This window comes from Molothrus ater, chromosome 13 (genome assembly GCF_012460135.2).
Source record: "Molothrus ater isolate BHLD 08-10-18 breed brown headed cowbird chromosome 13, BPBGC_Mater_1.1, whole genome shotgun sequence".
Taxonomy (NCBI): domain Eukaryota; kingdom Metazoa; phylum Chordata; class Aves; order Passeriformes; family Icteridae; genus Molothrus; species Molothrus ater.
The window spans coordinates 7,283,603-7,305,591 of record NC_050490.2 but is presented as its reverse complement, the minus strand read 5'-3'; the positions used below and the strand labels follow the sequence as shown (position 1 = coordinate 7,305,591).

At 39.7% G+C, this 21,989-nt stretch overlaps 2 protein-coding genes across 4 annotated transcripts in view; one reads left to right on the top strand and one right to left on the bottom strand.

Annotated features, from left to right (window-relative positions):
- Nucleotides 1–6,045: 6,045 nt before the first annotated feature.
- The window catches only part of TEX9 (testis expressed 9), a 21,865-nt gene continuing 5,921 nt past the window's right edge, over nt 6,046–21,989 (top strand). Inside the window, exons 1-9 of one of the 2 annotated variants that reach the window (XM_036389579.2) lie at nt 6,046–6,116; nt 6,204–6,289; nt 7,105–7,168; nt 8,324–8,394; nt 12,228–12,276; nt 13,248–13,333; nt 14,775–14,953; nt 18,693–18,775; nt 21,090–21,263. In XM_036389579.2, the coding sequence (XP_036245472.1) occupies nt 6,072–6,116; nt 6,204–6,289; nt 7,105–7,168; nt 8,324–8,394; nt 12,228–12,276; nt 13,248–13,333; nt 14,775–14,953; nt 18,693–18,775; nt 21,090–21,263 (837 nt within the window). In that variant the 5' untranslated portion in view covers nt 6,046–6,071. Of the gene's footprint in view, nt 6,117–6,203; nt 6,290–7,104; nt 7,169–8,323; nt 8,395–10,646; nt 10,791–12,227; nt 12,277–13,247; nt 13,334–14,774; nt 14,954–18,692; nt 18,776–21,089; nt 21,264–21,989 lie in introns of those variants that run through there. The other variant, XM_036389580.2, reaches the window with a different exon arrangement.
- MNS1 (meiosis specific nuclear structural 1) overlaps nt 14,907–21,989 on the bottom strand; it is a 20,985-nt gene continuing 13,902 nt past the window's right edge. For both annotated transcript variants that reach the window (XM_036389577.2, XM_036389578.2), the window contains one exon: nt 14,907–15,016. In XM_036389577.2, coding sequence (XP_036245470.1) covers nt 14,907–15,016 — 110 coding nt within the window. The remainder of the gene's footprint in view (nt 15,017–21,989) is intronic.

Sequence of the window (21,989 nt, the reverse complement as noted above, 5' to 3'; positions counted from 1 at the left end):
TGATGAGATTTAGTGTTTAAGGTCCTTTCCTGTTCAGACATAAAAGCTGCTGTAATCAGAGTATTACTAGGGAAAACTACTCTGGTTGGGGATTCAATATGTTTAAATTGTTGAGCCAAGGTTATTGTTTGGATTAGGTTAGGAAGGATGACACTGAAATAAGTAAGCCCCAATAGTGCAGTGAAGCAGAGAAGAACAAAGAGAAATGTTTCTATTTGTAAACAGGAATCTGGATAGCACAAGTATGCTGGTTATAGCTATATAAAAAAAAAAACATAGACCAGCCTAGAAACTAGGTACTGTAAATGTCTACACAACTACTAGAAACAGGAAAAAAATCTCCATGGCACTGAAATCTATATGAAAACAAAACTGGAGGCACTGGAGATGGAAGAGACTCAATAGGTCAGCCTGCCCATGCCCCAGCTCTGTTGTCCCTCAAAATCTGTGTACCAGGTTCTCACACACCTCCCTGACTTCTGCCACACAAAGCTCGGCACACGCCACTGACATCCATCAGGGTTATCCTGCCAGGAAACAAAAGATACCAGGGTACAGTGGTGCTAAACCAGCTTAGGATGTCTCTCAGAAAGGGCTAAAGGACTTGCACACACTTCATATATTCAAACAGCAGCTTTTTCACAGGACATCCATGGCTATGGATAATGCTTGGTTCTCTTCATATTTTAGGGAGCCCTTAGAAATGCATGAGAAAATATCAGCACAAAAATACATTCCAATACACATTCATGCCATTTCAAACACCATTGGATTATTGTTACTGATTAGGGGGAAATATCCAACAGCTGTCTGGGGAATTCCCTCAATGTCAGGATTATTGATTTAATAGCTACATATTGTCTAGATCCTACCATTCCACTAATGTCTGAAAATGATGTAAACAAGTTTGGTTTTGCTTTTTTTTCCTATGATTGCACAATAATAATATATTTTAGTCTGATTTTTAGGTGAATTCAAGATTAGCTATAATACACTCCGCACAACAGAAATATGAAATAGCAATTTTTATCTTTTAAAGTAAAAAACAAGATGAAAAGCTAACAAAAAACAAACAAACAAACAAACAACCCCCCGTCAAAAACCCAACCAAAACAAAACCAAAAATACCAACCCATACTGGTTTCCAGAAATCTGCTAAGTATTAAATTCCACTTAAAATTCATTCCAAAATTTTGCTCTTCCCTCTCTCCCCTCCAGGAAATTGGAACTAGAAAAATGAAGGAGAAATTTAAGGTAGGGAAACTATTGAAGTGTGAAATGGCTGTAATGGTTACAGTTGCTTAGGTTACAGTGATATGCCTTGGATTTAAGTTTGACATCCTCTCTGGCACATTCAGAATAAATAAGTAAACAAACAACTGCCTGCTAGCTTGACATTATTTGCCTTCATGAGTGAGTGCTGCACTCAGCCTGTCTCTGGTTCTTTTCCTTGTGGCTGGCTGAGCCTGCTCGGGGTTTGTGCAGCGGGAGGCTCCCGTGCACAAACGTGCATGCCCTGCTGGGAGGAGGAGGATGGAGGAGGATGCTGTAAGAGCAGCTCACACTGAGCAGAGACCTGGCAGAGATGCACTGGAGCAGCCCCTTGGCAGCCATGCAATGGAGCAGCCCCATGGCAGCAATGCAGTGGAGCAGCCCCTTGGCAGCCATGCAATGGAGCAGCCCCTTGGCAGAGATGCACTGGAGCAGCCCCTTGGCAGCCATGCAATGGAGCAGCCCCTTGGCAGAGATGCAATGGAGCAGCCCCATGGCAGCGATGCACTGGAGCAGCCCCTTGGCAGAGATGCAATGGAGCAGCCCCTTGGCAGCCATGCAATGGAGCAGCCCCATGGCAGCAATGCAGTGGAGCAGCCCCTTGGCAGCCATGCAATGGAGCAGCCCCTTGGCAGCCATGCAATGGAGCAGCCCCTTGGCAGAGATGCAATGGAGCAGCCCCTTGGCAGCCATGCAATGGAGCAGCCCCATGGCAGTGATGCACTGGAGCAGCCCCTTGGCAGAGATGCAATGGAGCAGCCCCTTGGCAGCCATGCAATGGAGCAGCCCCTTGGCAGAGATGCACTGGAGCAGCCCCTTGGCAGCGATGCACTGGAGCAGCCCCTTGGCAGCACACAGCCCTGCAAGGCTGCAGAGCTCTGTGCCTGTAACAGGGCTGCTCTGAGGGCAGCGCCATGGCCAAGCCTCAGAGAGGAAATGTGCTGCGGTAAACAGCCCCTCTGGGGCTGCTGGACCTGCAGCAGGGCAATAGAAGCGCTAAAAATGGTCCTGGGCAAACAAAGTTGCTGACATGGAAGCATGAACATTTTGAGTCATACTGCCTTAGTGAAGCATCCCTCTTTCCTAGGATGGAGGTCCAGCAGACAGCTGCAAGTCCTATGAAAGACCTTTTCTTCTAGAGGTGGAATCAGCGGATGTATAAATGAGAGAGGCCTGTAGTGACAGCAGGTTAATCAAATTTAGCTCTACCACATACCAAAGACAATATACAGCCCTTAACATGACTCTTGGTCTAAAAATTGTAAGTACTTGTGGCATCTATATGTGCTATTTATTTGTTTACAATGGGGCTTACAATAAAAAAATCCCACAAAACCAAAAAGCTTGAGCCAGCGTATCAGCTGTTATCTCTTTGGCCTGATACATTTGCAATAATTTTTATGGAAGAAAACACTGTGCCAAACCATTACTGTTCCTGTTTCTGACAAGTAATGTGATATACAGTGAAATCCTGTCCTTTCCTGTTGATAATTTTCTAGGTCTCTACTAAACATCACAGCTTTTATGAAGAGAGAGGAAAATTCTGTATAATGAATATTTAGGCAAATAAGAAGATATTATGAACAAAAATTGTGTCTAAAAGCATGACGATATTAGGCTCATATAAAAATCTCATGCTTTTATATTTTTATTGAAGGAGGAAAGAGAGATCACAAAATTTGTGCCTGTAGCAGGAAGAGGGCCATGGGTAACAACTAAATAATGCATGTGCTTTGGTTTAATCAAAAGTAAACACTGTCTATTGATCCTCAGCAGTCTTCTGCAGTAAACTGTTCTAACATCCCAGCAGCTACACACACCCTTCTGTCCCAAAGCACTCCTAACAGCTGTACTGATGGAGCTCTTCTGTTCTCTCACCTATCTCCTCCTTTGCTAGAAGGAAACCAAAGGCAACACAGTGAACAACTTCAATTTGAATTCAACATTTCTGTTGGAGTAATTTAATTTTGTGATCTTATAATCCTCAGAAAACAAAAGTTGAAACACTCGAAAAAAATAGAATGATGATGTACTGTTCTAAATACAGAGGTCCCTAGAAAGAGGTGCCAAGTACAGATCATTATGATAACAAATATCACTCTGGTAAAAACCTGTCTCTAACCTGCTCTACCCTCCACCTCAAAATGACAAAAACATTTTTATTTTACAGACACTATGTTCGAGTCAACCCTTAAAAAAGGATTAAATGGAAAATGGGAATTTGCTAACAAATATTGCTGGCTAAATCTTATACCATATACCAATGTTATGCTTTCAAATGCCTTTTTTTCCCCCCAGATAAATACTGAGATAAATTTTCCTATCTCCTTACGTATCTCGCTATTGGTTGGGGTCTCCAATATAAGCCTATTCTCTACCCAGTTACCAACTATGTATTAGAGAATTAACCACAACTGTTAAGGTCAAATCAGGTCAACTTTAAAGTGATAAAACCTTAATGGAGTAAGGGATCAAGTATGTAAGAAAATCTCTTATTTTTTCTAATTCTGTTTTTGACATCTCTGGAGAAATACTTCAAAGTTCACTAAGAAATACTTTTCCAAATATACTGATCTTTTCATATTACTTCAAATATAGGTAACTGAAGTCTAAATCCAATTGATATAATATTTCAAAAAATAAATCATATTAAATAAATCATGCTGTGGATCTTAGAAATATTGTGCAAATTTGCAATCCTAGTATGTATATATGTTATTAATCCCAGGGGGTTTTAAACAAAAATAACCTTGTGTTGCTGTGTTTGTTAACATTTAATAATTTATGATATAATAAATTACCCCTCTTTTGTTTATTAAGTCTTAGCTAAAAGCTGGCTAGAAAACCAGTTGCTCTAATCTCTCTAATCTCAACCAGTGATTTTGTTGCCTCAGTATCTAACTAGCAGAGATCTTCAAGCTAATACTTTTGGCATTTTAAGTGTTATGCTCTTATAGCTATTTTGTACAAGAACTTTAAAACAAGTAAAAGTATTAATAAGATGATATTTTAGTTCTGCAAAAAGAACTAAATATTTTTGGGGGAAAAAAGCTGCTGTTTGGAAAGAGCATATTTCTCCTCTTAGCTTTCATCCTGCCAACCTTTGTTTCCTTCTCTAGTTCCCCTGTTTCTCTTCAAATCCCCCAGGATGTCAGTAGAGATATTTCTAAAACATGACCTTAGTTATGATGTGTTAATGTCTCATAGAATCTGTAATTTATTTCCTAACAAAATCTGTCTTTTTCCCATGGAGGTTAGACCTCTACTATTGACCTCACCCTTTTAGTTTTCCAAACCAAAAGCACAAAAGATGGAGTTACATTCTGGTTTAGTGTTTTTGCTTTTGTTTGTTTGTTTTAATGCCACCATTAACCCCTTGCTATTCTTACTAGTGAAAACATAAAAATTATGGAAATGGATTGACTTCTGGATGGATTTTTTTTTTCAAAGTCCCCATAACATTTTTCATAGGCTCACTCTTTTCCCTCTGTGTGCCAATACTTTTGAATCAACATTAGCGCTAAACACTTTCATTTTCTATATTGATATTTCTATTTTTTTGCCTTTCACTAATCACATTTGTCCTGTCTTTCATTTCACCTCATTTATCTCATCACATTGCCTGTCTCAATGCTCAAAATCTCAAGTATTTCTTCTGCTTTGCAAGTAATACTTCTGCAGAAATCCTTCAGCACAGACCTTCTACTTCCAGCCAGCGAAGTCTTCTGATTTCCCTTGTGCAAATCTCTTAAATAAAATCATATACAGCCCACATAACCCAGTATAGACCCACATTATTCTTGCTCTATAGATACCTGGTGCAGGACAGGGCTGCTGTCACATGCAGGGGCACAGTCTGCTAGAAAGTCAGGAAAGGAGATGGGAGTGAATGAGCAGGGGAATAGGCAAGTAATCCACAACCTACTTGGTGATGCTGAGCAATGGGACTAGAGGCAACGGGCAGAAACTGAGGCACAGAAAGTTCCTGCTGAACTGAGGAAGAACTTCTTTACTGTACAGTGAGAGAGCACTGGAACAGGCTGTGAGCACTGGAAAAGGCTGTGAGCACTGGTACAGGCTGCCCAGAGAGGGTGTGGAGTCTCCCTCCCTGGAGATATTCCAGAACCATCTGGATGCAATCCTGTGCCATGTGCTCAGGGATGACCCTGACTGAGCTGGGCGGGTGGACCAGATGACCGTACTGTGATTCCTTCCAACATGACCCGTTCTGTGTCTCTCAGATTTTGTGACAGATGAGAGTGGCAACAGGCTCATGGGTGACTGGAAGGAGAAATGCAGCAAAATCAAACTGTGTGGGGGTGAGGGACAAAAATAATGGAAGGATTCAAACAAGTGGCAGAGGACAAGGCTTAAACCAGGCGACAATCACAGAAATATGTGTATAGGAAACGCAGAGGGACAGCAGCACCAAAGAGCTGTACAGAGCGGGGCACAGTTACCGTCATGCCGCAAACAGGAGCTTAATGCACTGAAACGAGGGGACACTGGCAGGACAACGTGTAGCAAGGTCAGAAGGGCTGTAATAAATATTTATTACACTAGCAATGGTAATGGCCCCTCAGACCCTTTCACCTGCCCCTCACCTGAACCCGTGGCAGCCCAGTGCCATGCCGGGTGCCAGCTGGTCCCTGCGCACGGGCCTGTCCCGGCTGCTGTCGCTGGGGCCCTGACACGGGCGGAGGGGAGGAGAGAGGGACGGAGGGAGGGTGGGAGCGAGGGCGGGCGGCCGCCGGTTGCCCGGGCGAAGGCGACGCCACAGCGGCCTCGGCGCGGACAAAATGTCGGCGGTCGGCGCGGCCCGGCGGGGCGGGGACCTGCCCGGGGTAAGGCGGCGGCTCGGGCTGGGCTCGGACTCGGGGCAGCGGGGCCGTGCCGAGCCCGCCCCGCTCACTATGGCATCCTCCCCGCAGGTGCAGAGAGCGGCCGGCAGCCCGCAGGCGCTGGCGGGGCCCGGCGCACTGAGCGGAGCATGGCTGGCCAAGGAGGAGCAGTACAAGTAAGGAGGCCCTGCCCCATGGGACCAGCGCACAGCCCGTCCCCTTTAGGCCGGGTGCGCGGCCCCGTCCCCGCAGAGGGCGGATGGCACTGCCCAGGGCCGCGGGACAGCGCCCACGCCCCGGGACACCGCCGCCTCAGGCAGGCTCTAGGCCCGCACATGAGGTCCTTCTGCACTTTGAACACTGACTTTAGTTCTAAATTATGACTGTATAAAAGCTTAAGCCTGTTAAAAACAGCTTAAAAGCTGTAAAGGTTTTAAATGGACGGCCTGTCCCTGTTACCTGTTAGTGCCCAGCCCCGGTGAACAGAGAGCCACATCTCACACTCCGGCAGTCACAGCACCAGGGGCTGCATGAGAGCACACAGGAACACCTCAGTACCCTAACCTGCACATCCATACAGCAACATATCTCAAAATACGTGATAAACAGTGCAGTCCTACATGAGTCCTTCCCCAACCCCTGCTGCTGGGTGTACTGAAAGGAAGGACTGTGTTAAACATGGAAAACTTAGGAAATAAAGACAATGTGTACTAAGAAATGGCAGGTCCAAAACCAAAGAAATCCTTCACCTCTCACACTTATAGTCTAAACTGTGCTGTTTAATGGGTATATGTGTTTTATGCCATTCATTTGGCTGAAACACAGAAAATTGTTGAAACATAACTTTTTTAATACCTTGAAGTGTATTTCAGCATTCCTTTGTAGGAATCATTAAAATTTCACTTAGTTGAGGCAAAAATACTGTCATGCTGACATTTATTCCTTTTAAATTTTTCAAAAACTCAGTGATAAAAAATTCTTACTCTTTTAGGCGACTGAATGCAGAATTAGAAGCCAAAACAGAAATACTGGTGCGTCAGGCTGAAGAACTAATGGTGAGTAGCAGACTGTTATGTAATTTAGTCTGGATTCACATGCACACAGGATTGAGCTTCAAAAGAAATTTAGACCTTGACTACTAAAAGCATGCTTTCAAATGCAAGGTAAGCTTTAATTTATTTCTTTTCAAAGTTGTAAACTTGTATTAAAAATACATTAAAAAATAGTTTCTGTATAATTTCATTAGGTAGGTATTCACACACTTGCCTACAGCATTTGTGCAGATACATACCTAAAACCACATTAAAAACTTGTTTAGTTGTTTAAGAAAAGTATCTGTAGGTGGTTTTATGCCTTAAATACTAAAAATTAGTATTTGAAAACCAGATAATGTTACAGTAACCTCCTAGTGAAATATGATCTACATTGTTCAAGCTGAAAGAGATACAAAGAATAAGCAACACAAATAGAAAACATGAACTTAGTAAGAAGGAAGCTTTCTCAAAACAGAAAAAGTTGCTGTTCATTATTAGTATTATTGTTTAACCAGATAGAGTCAACACTTTATATGAAAGTTGGACAAATGAATAAAAAAGGAACGGGGCAGGTATGGTTTATACCCAAAACAGTTTGGAGAAGATGTTCTGCATGTTAGAAACATTCATTATAAATACACTCATTCAAATAAACAAGGCTTAAAAAGCAATTTACTAAGTATTCTGGAAAGCTGTACTTGTATGCACTTTTCCTACTGTTGAAACTTAAATTTTATGGGCTGTGAAAACATATTCTTCTCTTGAGCAGTGACAAGCTGAGGCTAAATGCTTGGCATTTGAACAGGAGCAGATGAAACAGCCAAAATAGCATCTAGTCTCTTTCCTTTAGAAAACAGCAACAACAAAACCACTGTTCTTTTCTTCTCTAAATATAGCAGAACATGAAATATTCTTAGGGTACTTAATATACCACATGGCACTGCCAGATTGCACAGATATACATTTAACAACAAAACAGCAATGGCATTTTCATTTTTAGACATCTTTTCCTGTGTTTCAAAAGTTCTTTTCCACAGTAGACTGACTATAGTTTCCATTCTTTTCCATAGTACACTGTAGTTACTGTGATTTGTGATTCACAAATAGGTAATTCATCTTTAATGGATTATAGTCTCCCAAAATCGACTACTTTTTTTTCTTTTTTTTTTAATGAAGAAAGGCCAACAGAAGATACTATCTCAGCCAGTTTCAGCACAGAGTAAGTCACCTGAAGATGACAGGCAGAGGTATGTGCTTTACAACTGCTGTGTATAATTGCTGCGGAACCTCACACTGATCTTGCATGCCTTGTGTCCTAACCATGCTCCTGTTTTATCTATCTTTGCTGCATACTGCATTGGTGGAGTAAAAATTTTTTTCCTATTATTAAAAAAAAAAAAGATCCTAAGCAAGTATTATTCCTTGTTATTTCAAGGAAGGCTTAATTTTGCTGGAATGTTCTATCTAAGATATTAAGTGCTGACCTTTGTAAAAGAGCAAAGTAAGGTCACAGGTTTCTCTACAATACCAAGCAGTAGGCACTTGGCAGTGGATGGTTTTTAACAGTTGAGCTGACAAAGTGAAGGAATAGACACTGGTTCACATTTGACTTGGCCTAAATGTTCCTGGGACAGGAAATGCCTGATGAAAACAAACACGAAGCCCTAGTCAGGCAAACATTGAGCTGCCACCCTCTGGAATGTGGATACCATTACAGTGCTGGGGCCTGCGTGCCTTTGGCCGTGATGATCACAGCCCAAGTGTCCAAATCCCACAGCCCCTAAGTGGGGACAGGGCTGAATTCCCTTAGTCATTCAGGGGCATTATTATTGCCTTAGTTGTTCAAGGATTTGGTTTTTTGTAGTGTGGGAAATGGGTGAATTTAGAATAGACTAATACACAGTTTATCAAGGATCTGATCTGTAGGTTCTTAAATTTATGATGCCACTAATCTGGATAAGAAAGATACAGGAACAGACAACAAAATGCTTCAAATGTTAAGCTGCAGTTAGAAATATTTTCATTATATATATATATATATATATATATATATATATATATATATATAAAATATATATATATATATATATATAATATATATATAATAGGGTATATAAAGGTCTGATAAAAATGATCAAATAGTTACTTTTGTGTAGAATAGAAGCAAAGACCTGGAGTTTTTCTGAAAGTAAAAGGGGTTTTCAGTACACAGAAAGGTGTGACAGCAAGGCAGCTTCTATGATAGAAGCTTAACTACCAGCAAAAATTTGCTACTGCAATTAAACTGATTCCTGACCTACTTTAAAGCCATAGCTGAGGAAGTAGGGGTAAGAAACTTAATGTGTTATCATTCAGTATAATCATGCTTTTAAAACAAATTCTGGATCTCACTTTAGTTTTATGTTCTGTTAGATGGATTTTGAATATTAGACAGAGAATTTTTAAGAACTTCAAACTGGAGTTGAGTTTTAGGGCTGCATTATTAAGTAACGTGATTGGAAGATTCAGCCCCACAAAGAGAATTATTAGCTTTGATGGTACACATTAGAATAAATTGAAGTGTTGGAAGAATTTTTTAAAAAAAGAAACAAAAAGGGCAATTAGCATGTCAAGAGTATCAGCTGACCTACCAATTACCAACATAAATTAAAACACCTTAAAACAACCATAGTCTGGTAAACATAGTGTTCTGGTAAACATTTACATGAGAGAAGACCGGAAATCCTATGCTGTAGTGAAAAAAAATTAGAAGTGTGTGCTAGGAATTAGGCACACTGATTATCCATGAGTGAACATTGAGGCCATTCAATTAGATTAGTTCAAAGTATTTAATATTTAATTAAAAATTCTTTTCTTTCGAAATTGTGCAAGCAGATAGGCCTAAAATCTCAAGGAAGTGCTTGAGATATTTTTGAACTATCTCGTTGAAATTTCTATTGATTCCTTTAAGGAGAATGAACATGAAAACAACTGGAAAGAAGGGAGGAACTGAAGCAAAGAAGGAGGCGGTATTGAGGGGAAAAAATAACAAATTGAAAGGAAAAAACAAATGAGTAAGCAAAGTAGAAAAAAGACAACAAATATTTAAGTCACTCTCCGAGTCAACGTATATTTTAAATGAATTTGTTCTGGAGTACTTGCAGCATATTGTCTGCAGGGAAATCTGAATTCCTTAGCAACAAAGCAGCTCGGGTGAGAGCGAGCTGCAATGAGCTGTTGTTTACACGCTCTGTCTGCAGCCGGGGCCCGGCTGGCGGCGCTGGGCAGAGCCGCGCATGGGCAGCGCCGGTGCCCGGCGGGGCTGCAGCGGCCGCGCCTGTGCCCGGTGCCCGGCCCGGGGCTGCAGCGGCCGCGCCTGTGCCCGGTGCCCGGCCCGGGGCTGCAGCGGCCGCGCCTGTGCCCGGTGCCCGGCCCGGGGCTGCAGTGCCCGCGCCTGTGCCCGGTGCCCGGCCCGGGGCTGCAGTGCCCGCGCCTGTGCCCGGTGCCCGGCCCGGGGCTGCAGCGGCCGCGCCTGTGCCCGGTGCCCGGCCCGGGGCTGCCCGTGTGCGCCGCCTCTCACCGAGCGTGCGGCTGCACAGGGGGCTGGCAAAATGGGGCGGACAGCAGGGAAGAACCATCAGGAGAATTTGAGAGATACAATGAGGTTGGGTTTTTTGTTTTGTTTTGTTTTTTTTTAAGGCAACCTTAAGAACAGATACAGTAGGAAGAAATGATTCTATTGAGGGAAAGAATAGAATTGTTTTCTTGAGTATAGAGCGTGTTGCGTTTTCATATTTTTCAGAATAACATAGAACTGCTATTTCTGTGGCAGCAAATCCTCACCTTCTGCATGCTCCTAGAGCTAACCAATAGGGAGAAGGCTTGAGGAAACTGGGGTAAATAGACAAAAACTAATCATCCTATTCTTGAAGTCTGTTGCCAGCCACACACAGATGATTTCTCCAGGTTGTTTTTTGTGTTGGTTTTTTTTTGTTGTTGTTGTTGAGGTTTTTTTGGATTAATAAAATACGGAGCTTTGGCAGATAATTCTTGTTGATGAACGTCTATGAAATTTTTAAAGGCAAGATCTAAACATTTGCTCAAATCAGCCTGACAAAAAAAATTAAGTGACTTGATGAGCCAGAAATTTAAATTTTATTCAAAATCTTTTATAAGCCAGCATTTTAATTGAAGTAAAAAATTTATAAAGAGTAGTTAAAAAATAGCCTTTTGTTGCAATAATATACATTCACTCATAACTCATTTTGAAAGCAGAATTGTATCTACATATCTGTGTATCTGTCTGACAAGGAATTTGACCTGAATAGTACAGAGCATGCTAAAACTTTCTGCTTAATTTCAGTAATCGTGAAAAATAATAATTTAACCTGAAATTCAGTTACTAAGAAGCACAGTTTTAAGCCAAATAAGCAGATAAGAAAGCTGCTTTTTTTAAAATTATTCTTGGTTTTATTCCCTGTCTGTAAAATAGATACCATATTTATAATACTTATTTCAGAGAAAATTCTATGAGGCTTCATTTATGAATTGCTCCACTTCATATTCCTCTGCCAGTCCCTGTCAATTGACCTAAGAACAGTCAGTCTGATGCTGCTAGGACAGGTGGAGGATGTAGAGGACACTGGTTATATCTCACTTTGTTTGTATGAGTTCAGGGGTTTTATTTCACATAGGTGTTACCCAGTGAGCTGCTGGCAGTCTTGGTTCTGGATTGTCCTGGGGAAGCTGTAACTCTGCTTCTTGGCTGAGTACTCCCTGCTACAGGGAATCATTATCTAACAAGCCAGCAGCCTGTATTCCAAGAGACAAGATCAGGATTCTGGTACATGAGTACTGTTGTATGAGATACCATAGACTCACCAGGTGATTTGGGTTGCAAATGAGGTGGACTGGACAGACCATGGATGAGACTGAATTTATGCTTGAACTCAGTATATGTTCCCACCTTAGCTGTATTGTTTATTCTAGACCTATAAAATGTTATTCTCCTGATTCTGACCGGGGGCTGTATTTTAACTGCAAAGTGTTTACATTATTGTAGATCAGTGAATTTTTACCTTTTTTTTTTTTTTAATTGCAGAGATCCTCTCTGTCCCGAAGTTTCATCTCTTACACACTCACTTGCAAAGGTACCAAAACGATCCTGGTTAAATTCTTTTCTAGCATAATTTCAAAAATGTAATGGCTCATGGTTTGAGGCTACACTGGGGATTACATGGGTGCCAAGCCAAAGGGAAGTGATGCCCAGAGCAGTTGCTACAGGGACAGTGTTACCAGAGCTCCTCAGTGCCACTGGTGGTCAGGTGGACTTACCCAATGTTTAATTTTTGTATTCTGTTTTCTCTTAAGCATTGAGAGAAATGTTCAGTGTTTTGAACATCACATTAAGAATTCCAAGTGAAAAACATAAGAAAATAATTAGTTTCTTGCTCTCTTCCCTCCCTCACCTGTACAATACTACAGGCAGTACTTGTGTCTTCTAATAATAACTGTCTAGATAATAAACAAGTAGTCAGAGTAACTGAATTTAGAAACTATAATAGAAAAATGAGATTAAGAACAATCTCAATAGTCTCTAACTACAACTATATTGAAACTTTTATGAGGTGAGCTGAAGCTTCCAAAATACCATCTGCAGTTATTTATCAGAATACAGTAGAAAACCCTCTAATTTTTTTAGAATACTTGTGTGAAAGTAACAGAAATATTGTTAAATCTTGCTTCTATAGGGATTTATAAGATTAAAATAATGCATAAAATACCATATTTTTGAAAGTAGGATGACAGTCCAGTAATGGATACCTTGATAAAAGCTCAGAGCCTTGATGGTGCATAGATTTATTATAAGTATGTGTGGAAAAGCTCCCACGAGCCAATGTCTATTGGGTGTGTTACAGTTAGGGTGTAGAGACAGAAAAGTTGCAAGCTAAGGATGAGTGCAAATAAAATTGAGAAGTCATTTGGAAAGTTTGAAAAGCATTCTTTGAAAACTTCCTTTAGTATAGATATATGAAGAAGAAAAAAAAAAACAAACATAAAAAACTAGAAAAAAGTAGTTCAATAATAATAATACCCCACTAATTTTTGAAAAAACTTTTAGGTAGAAAACAAGAAGAAATTTCCTTCTACGCCCACAGCTCAGAACAGACCATACTCTGCAAATAAGGGAAAAAGAACAACTTCAAGGTATATCATGAAATCTTTTCGTTGCTATTTTTCTCTATCAAGTTATTTTATGGATGTATGCTTTTATATTTGTACAAATAAATGTATCAAACTTCCTCAATCAGCTCCACCAGGTGGCTATCTCTGATTACTTGCACCAAAAATGATCAGTGAATATATGTGATTAATGTTGCAGCAATGAAACAGTTGCTTTCTGCTTTAGCACTTCTCAAGGGTGACAGCTGAATTGTGTAAACTCCTTCAGTGAAAGGAGGCCCAATGAGCAAGAATGGAGCACCTGAGGCAACCTGGGCCAGCACACTTGGGTGCTGCAGCCTAATTTGTGATCAGATGGTGCTGGGGAATGTGAGGCCTTGTAGTGAATGTTGGGCTCACAGTACAAGAGGCTCAGTAATACAACACAGCCTCCAGGGGCTCCCAGCTGAGAAGCTTCAGCTCTGGAGGTAGCAAATTCAAGGTTGTAAAACCAAGAAATGGAGATCTGAACAAAGGGAGAAGAGTCAAAAAATCCAGAAGAGCCTGGGAGCAAATTAAGACAGCCATGAATTATGGCATAATACCAAAATAGATGAAAATTGTCTGCAAGGTGGCAGGACGTGGAACTGACAGGCTGAGGCTGTCTTGCAGGAGATGGAAATCCCTGGGGAGACCCTTCAGACCTCTCTTTGGCATTTCAGGGGAGGTTGTTATGCTGGCACCTCCTCATGAGATTTGGAAGTGGAATTGTGCTGATACAGAGCCTGTGGAGCAACCCAAAAGTTGTGGGAGAAAGGAGCTCGAGGAGTTTGGAGGCTGGAATGAGGACATGTTGGAATAAGAACTTAGGAGCTACAGATCCTGTGAGAACTGAGATCACCTTTCTATAGGAGAAAGCTGTGTAGGTGATGTGTTACCCTGCATTTTGGTTTCATGAAAATGTTGATATGCAGCTTCTAGGATCAGTGAAGTTTCCTAGGCTGGGCATAATGATGCAGAAATTGTCATAAGGTAGGAGAACAGCCATGGGCAACAGAGTTCTACAAGATAGCGTGGCAGGGAGTGGAAAGAGCAGAAATGACAACAGAGGATAGAGGATCACCCCAGGACAGTGGCCACAGCCAATAGAACATTCCCTCTTTGATTTGCTCTGATTTAGTTATGGATTTGTTGGATAAGAAGACAGGGCCAGAATCTTCTCAGTTGAAAATGGTGGTGGTTTCTCTGCCTTCTACATTATAGTATGTAAAATCTTGTAATTACTTATGTGGAATATGGTAAAGGTATCTTACAGAAAACAAATGAGAAATTGCCATCAATGCATCTTTCATATAAATGCAGGTAATGAAATTGTGTTAAATGCAGGTAAATAACTGTACACTCTTAAAAATAGCAAATACTAAAAATATTTTACAAAAATATGATGTATTATAAATTTAAAATCTAGGGTTTTCATTTTTTTTAGTTCAAAAATAAGAAATGTGGAAGTACAAAGTGCTGATGGTGTTGCAATACTGGAAGATTGCATAGGTTTTTCTTTAACAAAAACAATTAGCAAAGTTGAAGAAAGACTAAAGAAAGGAGTCTTACCAGACTGTCAAGATGATGATATTTTTCCAAGGGCTGGAAATGAAATGGGAGCAGGTAAGTTTCCTTCCATGGTTTGTACATTTATTTTTGCGTCATGACTGTTAGAAATGGGTTTTCCTGGGGAAAGAAAAAAGGAGTTTCTGTAAAAATTACAGGGGAAAATTCTATAATCATTTACCTAAAGGAAAAGAATGTTTTTCCTCTCTACATAGGCCTAGAGGAAGATCAGTTCACACATGACTGATTATGTGGAAAAGTGAATTTTTATCTTCCTTTCCACCTCTGTAGGATAAAGTATTTGGATGGTTACATATATTGAATAAGTGCATAACAATTGATTCATTTCACTGGGAAAACAGAAGTACAGGATGCTAAGCTTGTATTTTCAAAATGGTGAGCTTCAGTCTTTGCACAGACTCTGCCTTGGGAGGCAAAAGCCTTTCCTCAGAGCAGTGCTGTGGATCTCAGCAAGTGGCTGAAACAAGGTAATGTTTCAGCTACAGTGCTTGAATTAGAATCCTCCAGATATTTTCCCACTGTAAATGGTGTGTTTATATCTGTCCTAGAAACAGAACAGGCAAGGGATTGCAGCATTTGCCAGCAAGGCTAAAGGCATGACACACATCTGTCTTTTTGGCTCTGGTGTGATAAAAGTGAGTTTGTGTAGTTCCTTACAATGCTGAAGTGAGCATGAAGTCAGAGATTCACCCCAGTAGCTGGAAGTGCCTGAGGCCTCTCCTTTTAATCTAACAGCTTGATGTCAACAAGCATGCCAACACAGAAATAGCTTGGTTTCTAACCTCATGTAATTCTATGCACATCTTCTGTTACCAAGTCTCCCATAACAGATCCTCAGATAACTTTTTTATAGTTTTCTTCCTGAACCAAAAAGAAATTGCTTTAGCTTGCATTGGAAACTTCTACCAAATCAATTCAAGGCAACTCAAGAAGAGTTATTACTGGTACCTTGCAATCAGAGACCAAGGGCATGTATTGGAGTATTGAGGATTGTTTCTGTAACTTTAATGATGAAATAAAAATCCTCAGGATTGATTTTTGCATTTTGAATTTGATATTGACTGTTTGGAACACTCTGAATGCCTCCTTAACGTGGTAAATAAGCTATTGCAGGGCATCCCAGCAGTGTCAGACTCTCAGGGCAGTGAGGGTGTTCACAAGGAAGCAGCACAGGTATTAAGCAGGCCCTGTTACAGAGAGGGCTCAGTGGGAATCTCCATAATGGATTTGTCCTTTCCTTGAGCCTCTTGCAGCACTTTTCCTGGAACTGGGTTCCCTGTCTTTATTTCAGGATCACAGGTTACCACAGTGCTGCCAACACAGTAGCTTTAGATATTATTTTAGTCTGGGACTGTTTTGGGGGGGTTATAATTCAACTCTGCAGTAACCAGCAATGATAGAAGCACACAGATATAGAGGAGGCTGAACATAAAGCTCTATTTTTATCTAATATACCCTTACACATAGGAATAAAATATTTGAATATAATGTTGCACTTCATCTTATCTCAAGAATTCAAGAAATCTGTTCTTTCTTGTAGGGTATCGGAGTCTCTCCAACGTCCTTTTCTTGTTTACCAGTCCCTAAATCATTGGTTACTTTATAACCTAAGACCATCCTATGAAGTGATATTCCCCCCTTATCAGCCTCATCAGGTGATTAAACTTGACCAGTTAGGAAGCTAATTGTTTAATTATCTTTACCCTTGTAAAGAATTAATTACCCTTGTCAGAATTCAGATTATTTGGATCATGGGCACCTCCCCATGATCCCGTTCTAGTTGTGCACTTGAATTTTCACAGGTTTTATTGCTAAGTGCTCTTAATGACACACAGCTGAATAAGACAAAAGCTGTCTGCAGACTAATAGCTGAGTAAAAGAGGAAACAAAATGGTAAAAAGAACAGTTTTTACAGGCAGTGGTATAGCCCTAGAGGAATCTGCCATGGATCTTGCATTGATAGTTGGTAAAGAAATTTGTCTATAAAACAATTATTTTAGGGTAGTTAAGACTGATGAAGTATTGCAAAAGAATCTCACAGTACTGAGTGAGGTGGTGGAGCACGAGTTTATATTCTGTATTAAAGAGTGCAGAGTAACACTGACAGAAAACACAGCTTTCCAATCCCACCTACTACACAACTCCAGTCACACCTACTATTGAGCTGGACTTACCTTAATTAGTGATAACTAAATAATCTCCAAAAGCATAAACTTACTGCCTCTTCACAGTGGAAAAGGCAATGAATTTTTAGAAATCCTTCAGAAGATAGCAGAAAACAGAATATTGTACTGTTACCATCACACTATTATATAATTAATGCTACCCCATCTTGAGAATGACACAGTTCTGTCCACCCCATCTCAAATCTAGGACACAGAACTAGCTAAAACACATGTTCAGAGTGTACAGTGCAATGAGAAGTGTAGAAGAGCTTGAATTTGAATCTTCAGTTTGAAAACAAAACAATTAAAGGCAATATGAAAGTTCTGTAATGGAAACAGTAATGGTAAAGGGAAAGCTGTCTTTCTCTAATGCAAACACTGGTAGATGCCACGTTAAATTGGATTTAAAGTAAGCTACACAAAGTGTTTCTCTTTCACATAAAACATAATTAAATTAGCCAGCTCATTGCCACAGGATGTGGTAAATGCCAAACTACAATATGATAATGAAGAAAATCAAATAACTTAGTAGTATAGAAGTACCTGCAAGGGGATTAAACATGAAGTTTTCATTATGGTCTCCATCTTGACAGCCACTAGTTACCAGAAGCTAGCAAAAAGGAGAAATAAAAGTTAGCCTGTATCTTATTTTTTCATGGTGTTTTCCTAAACTGTACTTGTTATTGACCTCTTCAGAGTTAAAGCTTAAGCTGCAATTGATGAGGGAAGATGGGTGAAATTAAACAAATTCCTGTTACAGCAAATGAACACGTGTACCCATCCATTTCTCCATTCTTAGCTCTAGGTCCTTCTCCTTCACTTTATTCTTTTCCTTTTGTAACTGCTGGGAATAATGGTTATTCCTGTGTTAGTCAGCTTGATCCTCAGACTGTTTCCATGCTTGATGCTTGTGGAAGTCCAGAGGAAGTTCTTGTGAATGATCTGGGGAATAGGAGGGATGAGAACAGACTGTTCCCACACAGCTTGTTTTGTCATGCCAGTCCATTCCTTAGCTGTCCAAGAGCAAGACAGAATTTCATTTGGAAAAAAATATAATTGCATGGATTTAATTTAAACTTTCAGTTGAAGAATGTTAGCAGTGTACTTTTAAAAAGCATAGAGTACTGTGTGGGAGGGATATTTACCTATTGGGAGGGGTTTGCAGCCTACATCAAATTCCTTGTTGTGCACAGCTTAAAATTACATTGGCTGTAACTAGAGAAGTTGTACCTCCAGCTGGATTGCAATGCCCTACAATATAGTTTTGTTGACTTCAAACTCAAGAAGTGCTGCCATGTACAGCATGGTATGATGCCAGTTTTCAATAAGTTTCAATGTTGAGCATTATGAGTTTTTTACAATTTCAAGATATCAAGTTCAGTCGTTAAAAGGAAAAAATCTATACAAAGCTTTGCTTAAGAATGAGAGACCTGCAAACACTTTTTTAGAAATCTGAGTTTTTATTTGCCTATTTCTCTTCAATAATTATAAACAATGTCGTGGTTTTAAATGCAATAAGATGAAAGCGAGTTCTTGCATGAGTTTTGGTTCTTGTCTGCATTGAAAAATGAGGACTTGTGTATATTAAATGTAACTTTTTATGTTCACAGAAGCTCAAATCAGATTTCTTAAGGCAAAGTTACGTGTGATGCAGGAAGACCTGGCAAATATAGTGTTTGAATGCAGGAAAAAGGTAAGGGATTAATTTTTTAATCTAGAAATAGGTTCCTCTTTAACAAACAATCACAAAACAGAATTCTCCCAACTTTTCTGTTTCAAGTGTGAAACAGAATTAAGAGTGAACGTTCTGTTTTTTTTAAATACTGTATAAATTTAGAATCAGGGGTGGTAATTTCTGTATAAGTGTGATCTTGGGCTAAAAGCTTTCAAAATGCACTTAATGGAAAATAATTTGGGGCAGGAGAGAGCCACTGGGAATGAAGACATGCCCCAGCTGTAGGGCCACTGTGGTTCTGCAAAGTCTCAAACCATCTCCTTCCTGCTGGGAAGGAGAGCAGAGCCTGAGAAAAAGGAGGAGAAACTGGTGGTGAAATGCAGATGGTGGAGTACAGAGAGAAGGGGAGTGTGCCCAGAGCTGGCTGCTGGGATGAGATGGATGTTTAGGGTAAAATGAGAAATAGAGCGGCTTGAGATATAGAAAATCTTGAGAAATACAGTCAGGTGCTTTCAGTGTCATCAGTGGATCAAAGTGTGGAAAGAGCTTCCATTTTAAGTGGAATATTGTAATCAAAACAGAAATTAGGCTTTCTCTGTTCTCAAGAGTACAATCGATGCAGAGGACAGTATTTGGAATTACGTACCTGGCCAGGTCAGCCTGAACTTAAGGCATTGTGAGGCTACACTGATACTTCACTGTTAGAATGTACAAGTGAGTTTTATAATCTGCACTGTCTGGCAGGATATTTTAAAGTGATGCTCAAACAGCTCTTGAACAGTAAAAACTTAAGTAGTTCATATCTGTCTGCCGGAGAGATCACTTCTGATTCATGTATTTGTAATCAAGCAAGGTTTTTGAACTAACTTTCTATTTTACATAACTGCACTATTTTTATTTGTGGTCTCTTAACTTCAGAATGCTTTTTTCCACCTATTCCCCAGGCCCAAAAGTGATGATGATATTAAGAACATATGGCAAAACACCTATGTGTTTTCTTACAAGCTTTTAATTTAGTGTTAAGGAGCAGGATGACAGTAAATGGGTTTTTTGAGATAAGTACATGAACAAAATCTTTAGAAGTAATTAGATTTTGATATTTTATATCTGTACTTTATTTTTATCAACACAGGTGCTTCTGCATTTCAATACTTCTATGCTGTGATCAGAAAGTTGGTACATTAGATTTTAAAGTAATTTTCAAATCAAATTAAATTTTGTCAGTAGCTATTGAACTTCATCATTCCATGCCAAAATCATGACAGAATTCAGTTACTGTAGCAGATGACAGAAGACAACCTTGTACTTTTTCTAGTCCTGCTCCCTTAGCACTTTGTATGTAAATTTGTCATTTTGGGTTCTAGTTTCTCTGGTGTGAAAATAACTATTACATTCAGAAGGTCGCAAAAATTTCATTTTGGCAAAGCCTTGAGATAGATTCTGGGTTTGGTTCCAATTCACAGTCCACTTGTTATAAGGAAGCCGTAAATCTGTTTCAATTTCAAGAGGTGGGAGTCTCTGAGGTGCATGAAGTCATGAGAAGCTTAGGATAAAACATTCAGATTTCTCAGGTGGGAAGCTGGTATTCCAAGGGACTGAGAGAACAGCAGAGAGAGACTTTTTTCACAGAAATTCCCTTTCTGTACGTGCCTTGGTTTCTTTTGCTTAAAGAAAAGCAGGGCATAATGTGTCTCTGAAACAATCTAGATTAGTATTCACTTACAATGTTTGAAAGGTTATAAAAGAAAAATGCCTTGAATTATAATGCTTAATGTGGGATGTAATTGCCAGTAGGTCATGAATCTAAGACGGGACTCACTTCATGTTAAGAGAATCTTAAATTTGAATACTTGATGTATCCTGGATCATTAGCTTGCTTTTAAGCCAAAACCAGATAATCTCCTGAAATATAATGGAGTGGTTTATCAGTAATTATATTCTCTTCTTTTTCCCATAATTTTTCCTAATATGTGCATTTAGCTATTCTCACCAAAAATGTCACAAGATATCTATGTACCACTGTTATTCATATAATTCTATAACATTTTGATTATTTTCAAAACCTTTGAGCTATGAGAAATGTTTTACATACTGCTACAAGACAGTTTCAAGTAAAAGACTGCAGAATATTAAATGAGAAAAGTGTTACTGGTTTTTAAAGTATTATCTTGGTAAAATGGTGTTTTGTTTTCTTTGTCTTACTTGTTGCTATTTCTAACTCTACAGCACATATATTCTTACCACCTTTTATTTACAAGACATTATTACTGCATTACCCTCCTGCTTCCTTGCAACCATTGTTTGGGTTTTTTTGCTAATTACTGCCATACAGGATGATGAAAATCAGAATTTAGGAACTCGGCTTAAAGATACTGAAGAAGAAAACTCAAGACTGCAACGAACAACCAGCCTTCAGCAGTCTCAGATTGAGAAGTACAAAATGTTGTCACAAGAAGCAAACAAAAAAACTGAAAGGTTACAACAAGAGGTCACTGCACTAGAAAAGGTATTGCAGATATTAGTCTTATTTATCTCAAAAAAGTAAAAACCCACATCAAATTACCCTCTGTTCCCTGATGGAGTGATAGAGCCATGTCCAAAGATCTCATTAATGTTTCAATGTCTGTTAATTTATAAGTTGTATTTTTAAATGGCCTAATTTTTTTAAGGAAGAAATAATATATTTTGCTAACTTTTTCTTCTGCTTTTACAGCCATATATTTCTGTGTTTTGGAATTAAATTCCTATGTAAAAGACACACAAGAAACAAAACTACCTTTTCAGAAGCTGCTGTCAAATTTAAAAACAAATCCTGAAAAGTACAAGGAAATTCCATTTTTTGGGCTTTAATTATAATTTTTTTTAATTGCTTCTGTAAATTTTATTGCAAGCTGTAGAACCTAGTGAACTTTTTTTTTTTTTCCCAAGCACCTGCAGCTTATAATAGTATCTTGTGCAGGTGAGGGCAGGGATGTGCTTGTTGTTGGAAATGGAGAAGCAGGCCCTGCAGTGTGGCTGAGGCCAAGTGAGCGTGGCTGCTGTCCCCCAGCGGTGCCGTGCCCAGCACAGGAGATGGCTGCAGACACAGCTTGCTTTGTTTGCAACTTCATCTTAGGGCAGCATGTGTTTTTCTTTAATTACTCAGAGCTAGAGAGGTTGACTTCAAAACCATGGAATACATAAAGTGTTGGGTAGTACTTGTAATACAACCAGGAGAATGTTTCACTTAAAA